The sequence below is a fragment of the Vanessa cardui genome, chromosome 22 (genome assembly GCF_905220365.1).
Source record: "Vanessa cardui chromosome 22, ilVanCard2.1, whole genome shotgun sequence".
In the NCBI taxonomy this organism is placed as follows: Eukaryota; Metazoa; Arthropoda; class Insecta; order Lepidoptera; family Nymphalidae; genus Vanessa; species Vanessa cardui.
The window spans coordinates 8,312,547-8,325,862 of record NC_061144.1 but is presented as its reverse complement, the minus strand read 5'-3'; the positions used below and the strand labels follow the sequence as shown (position 1 = coordinate 8,325,862).

Genomic DNA, 13,316 nt, shown 5'->3' with positions numbered 1-13,316 from the left:
TGTGTAAAGATCATATTGACATAGTAAATAGGTGTTGATAATTTGGGATAGCGTACTTAATTCGGATGTGATCGGTTTTACGAATTTTGTCGATGCTATATCTAAGTTGTGTCGTACTATAGTGATATTTCGATGACACATAATTTTAACAAATAAATTTGATATACTGTGATCGCCTTAGAAAATGTACCAAAATGGTACTGAAAATTTGTAAAGTTTTTATTCGATTTGTAATTGTTTATTGCAAGCCTGTCTTGTAGTTATTTAGTATGAACGCAAAAAAAATGGGAAAAGTAATATCCGCCAAATTTTATTATTTATGTTTTTATTTTACGGGCAGAAATAATCTATACAAAGTTTAGATTGAAGATCAAATGAAAAAAAACTATTAATATTTATAATAAAAAAAAATATATAAATACTTTACTTGGCGGTAGGGCTTTATGCAAGCCCGTCTGGGTAGGTACCACCCACTCATCAGTTATTCTACCGCCAAATAACAGTACTCAGCATTGTTGTGTTCCGGTTTGAAGGGCGAGTGAGCCAGTCTTACTACAGGCACAAGGGACATAACATCTTTGTTCCCAAGGTTGGTGGCACATTGACGATGTAAGGAATAGTTGATTTTTCTTACAGCGTCATTGTCTTTGGGTGATAGTGACCACTTACCATCAGGTGGCCCATATGCTCGTCCGCAAAATACAATAAAAAAAGAAATAAAATAGATTTATTTTATTCTCAGCTTTTTTTAATATAACATGCATGTATCATATAATATATATGAACATTCCTCGCATTAAAATCCATAGTTTAAACAATCCCAGCGTTCAGATGGTGGTAAACGACTGATCATTCGGATAGTTAATAAGTTAGTAGGTATAAATAATATAATGGTCTAACGCCTAATAAAAAATATTAGCAATGTTAAAAGAAAGAAATATTGCTTGTGTATTTTTAATTTGAAAGAATGATAGAAAATAAATATAAGGTGAAATAATGTACGTTATCTGTTACATAACATATAGGAATTTATTTAATTGAGCAATTGTCTTCGTTTACGATACAGTTGTAACTATTTGTACGAAATGGATATGAACTGTTGTTCGTCGTGAACGCTACTGGTGAAAGCAATTATTTAAAAACGTTCTAAGTAAAAAATATGAATACGTTGCTTTTGCGGGACAAATGTTTTAAATACTAAAATTAATATGTAAAGTCACACATATGCGACCGTTTTTAATTTGATTCTTCGCAATGTTTTGTATGTTCGTACAAGTAAACATAGCGGTGTTTAGGATTCAAATAGTTTAAGCATTGAGTCATTGCGGTTATTGCTTCTTTCTTTTAGAAACAGTTTGTATATCATGTTAACTGTTTCCAAAACCCAAATACCAAATATATCAATACCGATACCAATACTTGAGCTGTATTGATGCATCAATAGATATCATTTCTATAAATTGGATTTAACCCACGCTACGTGAATTGCATTGGCAATGAAAGTCTGCCCATGTCTTAAACATACATGAAGGATGTCTGAACCACCTTGTATATAAGTAATCTTATAAGTTTAGTACAGCTTTGAATGTTACTTATAATAATTGAACAGCTTACAGACCTAGTCGATTCATGCAATTATTGAAGAATCGTTAGTGTTTTTGACCTTATTATAATACGAATTGTATATGGTCCACAAAATTTTAATTCAGATTAAAAATACGTCCAAAATACTCACATCAATCAGGACTATGTCATCACGAATATGTTTTCAAAGAAAATAAATACGTATTGAAGGGTGGCAATATAGTAGTAATACATATAAATCTTGAACATTAAAGTTATTAATGTCGGGATATTTACCATGTTTCTTATTTTTGTGCGGTGGAGCTCGATATTTCGACATTATCTACGAATGTCTTGTTCACGAGAGTCTCCTCGATATTTTTGTGATTCTCGAAATCAATAACTTTAATACTATGTTTAGTATTAAAGTTATTGACGAACACAACTATGTTAATTTAAAATCTTGAACATTTAGACATTCTTCTAAAATCTAAACTTGAACGTTTTAATGCAATAAACCGATAATTTCTTCCAGTCTGCCAGATCTACACCTGCGTGGTACACTAACTATAACATTACATTTATGTAAACCATATTAAATACTATATACTTCTATATACACACTTGTTTACTAAGGCTAATCCAAGTTGGAGAGGATTAACGCGAAACAAATGCTAACTTTAAAGCGATTCAATTGGTGCTTTAGAATAACACGAGTTCGGTTATTGGTTGAAATAAGACATTTTTGAATGTATTATTATGTTTCCCCAGGTGGCCTTTCCGTGCTGCTGTTATAACGTATTATTTATCATTGCTATATTATCCTAATGCCTGCATTTTATTGCCAGGCTATTGAATTGAAAATTGCACAATATTTATTGAATGTTTGTGGAAAACGAATTCATTTTTCGAACGATTTTATAGCCCAAAGCTTAATGAATAAGAAACAAAAGAAAATTAGTGTTAAATGGAACAAAGAACAGCTATTTAATCTTCATCGTCAAATCAGTTCCATTCATACTTATTAACACACTATGATTATTTAATTTGATAGCAACTTTGTCGCTTCTGATATTTGATATTGTTCTCGTAATTAGTGCTACGACTAATTGCTGAATAATAATATGTAGTTTATGTATTTTTGCTTTTTGTATAGATAAGTTATCTTTATTAACGCCAATCTCGTAAGTTTCTAGAAGCAATCATCCCAAATGATCAAATTATCCTCAAAATACCTATCAATAAAGACATTAAACTCCAATTAAGAACTCAACTTTGAACGTAATAGGAACACTAATTACTTGATAAACTTGAATATTGATTACACATAAATAATGAACGTACAGATTTTAAGATACATATTTAAAGAATATTATGAATAGTTTTCATATATATAACACAGTTTGGAATTTGTTTAACGATTTTTTTTTTGTATCGTATACAGAGAATATATATATAATATATCGGCGTTTCTCTGAGGGATCGCATCAGAAATGAGGTGATCCGTCAAAGAACCAAAGTCATCGACATAACCCATCGGATTAGTAAGCTGAAGTGGCAGGGGGCTGGTCATATTTGTCGTAGAACCGACAACCGTCGGGGAAAACGTGTTCTAGAGTGGAGACCGCGTCTCGGCAAACGTAGTGTAGGACGTCCTCAGGCACGGTGGAGTGCTGGATGCGAGTAGCCGGAGAAAGACCACAGTGGCGTGCGCTTGGAGAGGCCTATATCCAGCAGTGGACAAAAACGGGCTGATGATGTATGTATGTATGATGTATACAGAGAATACAGGGTACTGTTGTTTAGCGGTAGAATATCTGATGAGTGGTACCTACTCAGGAGGGCTTGCACGAAGTCCTACCACCAAGAAAAACATCAGTAGATTTAAGTGTATTTAAAATAAATTGCAACTATTATTATGTGACCCCTAATATGTTAATATTAACTTTTCTAACGCTTGCGTCTAGAACGAGAACGAAAATAACTCAAGCGTTCAGGATCCTGCGATTTCGCAATGTGAGATGCCCTGTGACCCGATTCGCTGTTTGTCGTTGTTTGTTTGTATTTTTTGTTTATGTTCATGATTGTACTAGCGACTCACCCCGGCTACGCACGGGTGTAATGCAATGACATCACTGTAGATTGCAGATACTTCTAAAATTCAGTGTTTCTTATATACAAAAACCTTCCTTTCGTTTCAAACTATCTATTTAAAAAAACCGCATCAAAATCACTTACGTAATTTTAAAGATGCACGCATACATAGGGATAGACAGTCGTAAGCGACTTTGTTTTATACTATGTATTGATGAGAATTGTCGATTATGTAGCTCCTATATATGTACTATGTTTGTCTGAAATCTGTATTTATAAAACTGTTTATCTTGACTGACTATTAAGGCACAGGTAACTACTCACTCTAGTAAAATGTTTGGAAGATAAATTTGTTACATACCGTCAGTATCGACTAATAAATACTTTCTGAAATTTTTTACTTTTAATCTTAGTTGTTTGCATGAATTGGTAAATTCATAAAATCCAGAACTGTATATCTTTAATTTAAAGTCTCACTGTACAATTTTATGTGGATTAAAGTTGAATATTTACAGGTTTCCAACTAGTATAAAGGCTTAAGTCACATTGAATTATTTTCAACCTTTACGAATTCGAAATAAATACCTTGTCTTTCGAATTTCAAAGTGACTTTAATGATAACGAGTTCCCTGAAATTAAACGAGAAGGATAATTAGTCTAAAATGAAGACTCTTCAGGATCTTTTTAATAGCCATTTAGCTAAATTGGTTAACCTTTTCAATATTACAATATAAATAAGCTTTCTGTTTTATTCCAAAATTTTCCTTGAATTTTTATGGTATAGGTTGGTGGACGAGCATATGGGCCACCTAATGGGAAGTGGACACCATCACCCATAGACAATGACGCTGTAAGAAATGTTAAGTATTATTATTGACCTTACATCGTCAATATGCCACCAACCTTGGGAACTAAGATGTTATGTCCCTTGTGTCTGTAGTTACACAGGCTCACTCACTCTTCAAACTGGAACACAACTACTGAGTACTGTTATTTGGCGTTAGAATGACTGATGAGTGGGTGGTACCTACCTAGACAGGCTTGCACAAAACCTTACCGCCAAGTTAAAACAGATTATCTCATAAAAGATTTAATGACATTTTCAGTATGACATTATAGATTCTGGAATCTAAAACTAACTATTTGACATCTTTGAAGACAACAGACAGAACAAATATTTTTTTCGTAGATATTTTTGATAAAGACAAACGAAGTCAATTTATTCTTTATTATATATTTTACGGGTCGGTCGACGACTAAATGAACCATCCAATGGTAAGTGGTCACCATTACTGATAGACAATCGCGATGTTAGAAATATTATAATTCCTTCCATTCCTTATTATTCCAATACGCCATTTGCTTTGAGAACAGAGGTATTATTGTTGTCCCTGTAGTTACTCTGGTTTTTCAAATCGGAATACGACAATACTGAGTACTACTGTTTGGTGGTAGAATATCTGATGAGTAGGTCTATCCAGGTGGATGGAATACACATGTGGTAGATTTTCTATAAAATTAGACACATGCAGGTTTCCTCATGATGTTTTCCTTTACCGCCGAACACGAGATGCATTATAACAAATTAAGCACATTAATATTCAGTGCTGCCTGGGTTTGAACCCGCAATCATCGGTTAAGATGCACCCGTTCTATCCACTGGGCCATTTCGGCTCGGAAGAAGAATTAGTATTCACAGAAAAAATAAACAAGTTATTTACAAATTAGCTTCATAAATATTGCATGGAAATAAATGAAAGCATCGTTTGAACAATTGAAAATCAAATGTTCAAACATTGATCAAAGACATCAATTGATACAACGAACTGCGACCGTTTATAAACTGTCCGATTTCAACGAGGATTTTAATACGAATTGAAAATATTTGAACCGCCAGCATATCTGTTTTATATAGTCCGATTATTTCAGTAAAATATATCCTTAAATGAAATGTGAAATTGTTAGTTCACATTAAACTTTTTCAAAATATTTTTTCATTCATCCAAATTTTACTAATACATTTTTTCTTCAAAACAATTGCTTGACGACATAATATTTTCATGTTGATCTTATTGATACAATAAAAAGACAGACAAATTAAGCTGACGATCAGTGCCTATAGACATTGACGCTGTTAGAAATATTAACCATTTTGTACATTGATAATACGCCGCCAACCTTAAAAACTAAGATGTTATGTCCCTGCTATGTCCCTGCTATGTCCCTGCTATGTGCTTAATTTGTCTTTATAATTCATCTCGTGCTCAGCGGTGAAGGAAAACATCTTGAGGAAACCTGCATGTGACAAATTTCTTAGAATTCTGCCACATGTGTATTCCACCAACCCGCATTGGAACAGCGTGGTGGAATATGTTCCAAACCTTCTCCTCAAAGGGAGAGGAGGCCTTTAGCCTAGCAGTGGGAATTTACATGCTGTTGTTGTTGTTGTTGTTGAATTACTGAAATTAAAATATATTTAAGAATTGTTTTCAGTACCAACTGCAGTAGATCCACAGGTGGACGAGAGATGTGCGCAGGAGTGCCCGACGTTGATGGCACGGGGTCGATTGATGTTTGACGCGTTAGTGAAGAATCTGTTGACAAATAATAAACATTTTATTTTCTGTGACCTAGACTACAAAATTATCATACAAAAATATGAATGCAATAAAATTTAAAAAAACAAAAACTTTTTAATAGACTTATGATAGAGGTAATTATTAGTTATTATCAGGTATATGATATGCTTATCTCTTTTCTATGCATCATAACCGATGATTGCGGGTTCAAGCCCTGGCAAACACCACTATATATAAATATATGTGCTTAATTTGTGTTTATAATTCATCTCGTGCTCGACGGTGAAGGAAAACATCGTGAGAAAACCTGCATGTGTCTAATTTCATCGAAATTCTGTCACATGTGCATTCCACCAACCCGCATTGGAAAAACGTGGTGGAATGTGTTCCAAACCCTCTCCTTAATGGAAGATGAGGCATTATTCCAGCAGTGGGAAATTTACAGGCTGTTACTTAACGTTTTTACTTTTACTTTACTATTTAAGAGTCAGGTAAAGTCGATGGCTTAAACGTAACTTGGTTCTAAAGAAACATTATACACTATAAGGTATTAGAATAATATTATTATAGGTATTATATATATAGGTTCATGTATGTGAGACTCGTAGAGGTTCTGCCAATTTTCAAATATTAATACGAAATACAGCTTCTCTCCATAAAGTCATGCCAATATATTCTTATCAAATATTCAACCAATTTTACGCCTTATTCGAAACACGTCTTAACCATAGCCTATTCCAATAGCTCTACTATATTACGAACTACAAACAAATCTTGATAATTGCAAAATATTCTACATAAATCATTTACACTATAATTTTATATCAAAAGTTCAGATAATTTTTTTGTCAACTATCAAAACGCATTGCGTCCACTATTCACAGTGATACCATAGCTTATTCAAATTTTCCACCAATGACATAACGTCAATGAAATGTCAAAGTTGTTTATTTATTTTAACGCCTCCTGTGATTGGTTATAGACTTTTATGACAAGTTTTTTTTTATTGTATAGGTTGGCGGACGAGCATATGGGCCACCTGATGGTTAGCGGTCACCATTACCCATATACAATGAAGCTGTAAGAAATATTAACTATTCCTTACATCGTCAATGTGCCACCAACCTTGGGAACTAAGATATTATGTCCCTTGAGCCTGTAGTTACACTGGCTCACTCACGCTTCAAATCCGAATACAACAATATTGAGTACTGTTGTTTGGCGGTAGAATAACTGATGAGTGGGTGGTACCTACCCAGACAGGCTTGCACAAAGCCCTTCCACCAAGTAAATCGCTTTTCGCTTTCGATTTTAAAACTATACTTTATTTTTTACTACTTTATTTTTAATCTAGTCTGTGCTGAGTATATCTTAATAGCAGGTCAGGTCTAGGTCATTGTTGTTTGAAACAAAAGGTACGATCATCTTGATACCTTTTGATCAAATCTGTGACCTATGATTCTATAACAAAATACAGTTTGCTGTTAATATTCAGATCTAAAGGCCTAGCCAATTTAATTTGGACAAAGAGCTAGAAGGACTTTATGAAATGTTTCACAATAGATTGCTATAATTGCTTTACGCAATTCAGATCTATTTGATGGTTCAGTTTTCAACTGCCATTAGAGAAATAAATGTAGAGTTTCGACCTCAGATTCAGAAACTTTTCAACGAACATAGAACTTTAGTGTATATACTGTTCTCTGCTCTCTGTAGAATTTTATCTAATCTGTTTTATGCGAATGTATAATATTTGTATAAAGCGTGATTAATGTATTGTATAATTGTATTTTGTTGTCCTTTTATTTGTTGCATCTTTTCGTTTTAAATACGTTATTCTTTCTCAATTACGTATACCTTTTATATATGTCATTAAAAACTAAGATTTTGTTTATAGTTACGTAACAGAAATGATGTAAATATAAACTCATATCCGTAGGACAAGTAAGTTAATACAATCTTTTGTTACGTTTTCTATTTATAAAACAAATAACGCTATTTAAAATTCTTCGATTACACGTAAAGGTCTTATGAAAATCATATAACTTCTTAAGCAAAGCTAGCCAGGTTACAAAATTCCTTCCATATTTGTATATTGAGTTATAAAAATATAATTTCATTGATCATCGAACCTGCTTGCATTGCAACGTATCTTTAAATTATTTGTTAACAATTATCTGACATAATAGTATTTCACGCCAGAATCCTTAATAACTGTACAAAGTTTAAACTCAATTAGACGAACGATGCTAAAAGAGATCCCCTTAACACACTCCCTAATAGCACCCCTCACATTACTCCCTAAAACTTTACTCAACATACTTCTAAAGCTTATAAGCCGTACAAAGAAGTCATCTCTGACTTTAAAAACTCGTACCTGGTAGATTGCTTCCTCATCTACCTTCCAATCCTCATCATGACGACCTCCATGGTCGAGTGGTATGTACACCGGTTTTCATGGGTGCGCCACTCTGAGGTCCCGGGTTCGATTCCCGGCCGAGTCGATGTAGATTACCATTAGATTTCTATGCTGTCTCGGGTCTGGGTGTTTGTGGTACCGTCGTTACTTCTGATTTCCATAACACAAGTGCTTCAGCTACTTACATTGGGATCAGAGTAATGTATGTGATGTTGTCTCATAATCTATATTATTATAAATGTGAAAGTAACTTTGTCTGTCTGTTGGAGATTAATGACCAAACCGCTGAACCGAATTTGATAAACATAGGCTACTTATTGCCTAACACGTGACGACCAACGTCCTGAAACGCTAGCGATGCCGCTGGCGACTATTAGTGACAACATAAATAAGAAAGGACTCACCATCCCTCTTCCGGAAGAGGCGCATCATCCGCCACTTCCTGACAGCTGTCTTAAGTTTCTTCATCAGCAAACAGTTCACAAAAGCACGTATTACTCTGTGACGCCATATTGAACACATCTACTTATTGTCTATGGTCGCATAACTTAACACTTTAGTCATTTAAAATTTTTATTCTAAAAAAAAAATAACCATTTCAACTACATTTAAATTTTGTAGCTGTCAAAAAGAAAAACGGATTTTTCAAGTTAATTATATATTCAATAATATTATTTAGCCTTAAAAAGTGATCCGGCTCGGTTTATATTGTATAAAATATGATGCCGCTTTCAAACAAACACGACCAATAAAAATGAACTCCCTATGACTTTAGTTTATAATATATAGTAATCCATGTAATACCAAGTCTTATCCATTTAATACTTAAGCGACTTCCTGTCTTAATACGTCCACTCCCTAAGACCGCGATCGTGGTCCATAACTATTGAAAATCAATTGTGTCTGGAATCTCAGTACTCGAAGCATTAAGTTGTTACGTAATAATTGACAGCATCTTATAGTGACGCATCTCAATCTTAAAAATCTTTATTGTTTTATATAAATATATAGACTCGGCCATCGCATGAAAACACGTGTTAATTAAAAAAATATTTAGTGCGATGACCAAGTCAATATATTTATATAAAACATTAAAGATTTTTAAGATTGAGATGCGTCACTATAAGATGCTGTCAATTATTACGTAACAACTTAATGCTTCGAGTACTGAGATTCCAGACACAATTGATTTTCAATAGTTATGGACCACGATCGTGGTCTTAGGGAGTGGACGTATTAAGACAGGAAGTCGCTTAAGTATTTAATGGATAAGACTTGGTATTACATGGATCTCACAACTTTTTACCGTAGAACAACTGAGTTGCGAGACTTGGATTTTTTGACAAGTATTGTTTTTGATGGGATCTCATTTCTTTTTGTTTAGTCTGGTCTTGTAATTATGTATGTGCACTAGATGAGAACGTAATTACACAATTAACAAACAGTTTCGAAAGCTTATTAATATAATAAATTTATAATATTGTTATTATAATAATATAATAAATAATCTTCCTTTGCATTTGTAATTTTTTTTTTATTTTATCATTTTATTAATTATTTTAGTTTTTCCTTGATTCATACACCAAACACTACTTATATTCCAAATTTGAAGCTTCTAGGTCTGCTAGAAGTGCCTTAGAATTTTGATGATCGGTGAGTCAGTCAGTGAGTGAGTGACAAAATTAAGAAACTTTGACCCGTTATAATTCTTAAACTACTGGTTCAAATTGAATGAAATTTGAAATATACCGTGTCTTTACAATGCTTGCATGGTTACTGAAAATTCAGTCTTCTAGTTTTATCCACAACGAAGTTACAGAGGGTCGAAAATGGCCTGAATTGCTTCGAGAAAAGGATGGTACGGCCGTGCTGCTTTTTTGCTCGACTTGGTGGGGGCACTGCCGTGCCCCCAGATGACTAGATATATTATAACATAGATATATTATAACTGTTTGTATATTCAACTAACGGCTTTTCACTAAATGCATATGTATACACGGTAAATTAAAATAGTATTTTTTTTACAATATTTCTCTGTCTGTCTGTTTGTTCCGGCTAATATCTGGAACCTAGACCGATTTTGACGGGATTTTCACTGGCAGATAGCTGATATAATAAGGATTAACTAAGGCTACTTTTATTTCAGAATTATTCATAAAATAATAATAGCGTCACGCTGTTATGCTCAAATATTTTATATCGCAGATATGTATTCCATTCATCGTTATTCTACACTGTTGTACAAAAATTGTGATTCCTTGCGAATAAAGGGTCCGGAGATCTTGAATATGAAATGCTTACCGCAGCGAACGTGTTAAGCTTTGTATAATAATGAACGTAGAACATTTTTTTCGGTTCATCAAGAATTAATTAAGCTATAAAAAAATATATCGCGTGTCTTGTTTCAATATGCACTTATTTTTATTAAATTCACATGAAATGGCCGCTGTCTATATCTGGATTGAAAGATTGTAATCATGATTTGAAAAACTGCTAATGAATATATAATGGGTACTGTTACTTTATTAGGTTGTTTGATATTGACAACTTGGTTAAAATCAGTGATAATCATTGTAAGAGTACGAAACGCTTTATATTATATAAGCTTCCGAATTTCTGAGTTTCCGACTCCGTAGAGTCAATAAATCCTTCTCTGGGTAATATATTCTCTTCTATAATAAAATTCGGCGGAAATGTTTAATGTTGCCGATTCATAAATTCAAATCATTAAAAAAAAGTAATATTATTCAATTCAAGACGATCAAAATCGTAGAGTTAATAATAATTGTTGACTTTTAGACGGGATATGGAATTAAAAATATATTTTATTCGAGTACTCATAAAGACACTTTTTATTTTGATTGATTAACAATAGACTATTTGACAATGCGAAAAATAAATTGTGAATTAGTGTAATCAGTGTATATTATGGGTATAAAAATTGTTATTTACTAGCGAAAGTTGAAATTAATACTTAATTTGTTCAAAAATCCATAAATAATAATGAATTTTTTCAATAGTTTGTCACGTGACACAAAACGCTATTTTGTTAAAAAAATGCTCGTCCTGTTGAGTGTCAAAACAATGATAACAAAAAAAATATCAGTATTCAAGTACTGATTTTGCTAGTCATTCATTTTGTATGGGCACACTTGACATTTTGAGATAATTGATGTCTTTCTGATGGGTTTTGTTCACGACGTCCAATCTCAAAAGAGATAGAGCCTTAAGGGGACAAGTGTGTATATCATATAGTTTTTAAATTTTTTGTCTTATTATTGTGAAATTACAAAGTCGCTCTCTAATGCTTATAATATTGGAGCCTTCGTGAGTGAACATATCTGTAGTTTGCGAAATATTTTTCCTTACCTAAGATAATATTACCAAACTTGCTGTTAACCGCAGATTTTCGATTTCGCAAAGCCAATACATTATCCCAGAATCATGATATTTGATTCTAAAACAAAAGCCTACGTATCAATTCACTCTTAGCATTGACGTAAATAAAACAAATGTATGTATTGTATACAAGATTACATAAATGATACAAGAACTTGGTATTTAATATTCGTCGGTTCGTACTTGTGTGCGATTCTGTTAATATTGACTTTGTATCTCCCTCGTGAAATGTTCAGATCCCTAACACAGTAGTCCGCAATTTGGAACGTGTATTCTGTAAAGATAATTATTACAGTCAAAGTCACATATCATTCTCTAATCCTTCGTACGTTATGAGCTGAGATGGCGCAGTGGTTAGAACGCATGCCTCTTAACCGATGATTACGAGATCAAACCCAGGCAAGCACCACTATATAGACGTGCTTAATATGTGTCTTATTTCATCGAAATTCTGCCACATGTGCATTCCATCAACCCGCATTGGAACAGCGTGGTGGAATATATTCCAAACCTTCTCCTCAAAGGGAGAGGAGGCCTTTGCGTATTTAGGTAATGAATAATTATGGAACCTGTCGTCCATATTTTATATAACTAACTATGGAACCAAATCTACTCCTTAATGGAAGAGGAGCCCTTTTTACTTTCTTTATTACGTTAATTGATCTATAATGACTACTTTTACACATTTTTCCATGCACTGAAGACCTTCTGTAAGTACCCCAAGTCCCTGAAAGGAGGGAACAAGTTAAGTGATATTTTTATCCACTAAAACGACTGCAATGTACGTCCTCAGTACGTTTCAGTAAAGCTGTGAAATACGCATTCGCGGTACTAGTATTATGCCTTAACAAAATTGATAATCATCAAAGTTTGAACGCTTAAAACTGTTGTTTGTAAAAAATATTCACATAAAAGTTAAATGGCTCGAAATACTTTATTGCGGATATGACATTGTCTCTCTGAATGCTCATGCCAGTTTCATGAAAGGCATATTTTGCGAACAGCATAAATATGCTGCATTCGGAAGGCCATTTAAAACATTTAAATCTGTTCCAAGTGACAGATGCGTTAAAAATGAATAATGTTTCATGTAGAATTTTGACATCAATAGTCAAAAATTCCTTGACATATATGTCACATCAGACTAATATCATAAACGTGGAAATAGCTTTATCTATCATAATTTTCTTCAGTGATAGGGCTCTGTGTGTAAGCTCGTCTGGGTAGGTATCAAACAACAGTTTTCAGTATTGTTGTGTTCC

At 33.3% G+C, this 13,316-nt stretch overlaps 1 protein-coding gene across 5 annotated transcripts in view; it reads right to left on the bottom strand.

Moving 5' to 3' along the window:
• Positions 1-9,238, bottom strand: part of LOC124539375 (multiple C2 and transmembrane domain-containing protein) — a 69,989-nt gene extending 60,751 nt beyond the window's left edge. For 2 of the 5 annotated variants that reach the window (XM_047116746.1, XM_047116747.1), the window contains exons 1-2: positions 9,060-9,236; positions 6,154-6,251 (exon numbers count right to left, since the gene is read on the bottom strand). In XM_047116746.1, coding sequence (XP_046972702.1) covers positions 6,154-6,251; positions 9,060-9,177 — 216 coding nt within the window. In that variant the 5' untranslated portion in view covers positions 9,178-9,236. Of the gene's footprint in view, positions 1-6,153; positions 6,252-9,059 lie in introns of all 5 variants that reach the window. The other 3 variants (XM_047116751.1, XM_047116752.1, XR_006967023.1) reach the window with 2 other exon arrangements.
• Between the last annotated feature and the right edge of the window lie 4,078 nt (positions 9,239-13,316).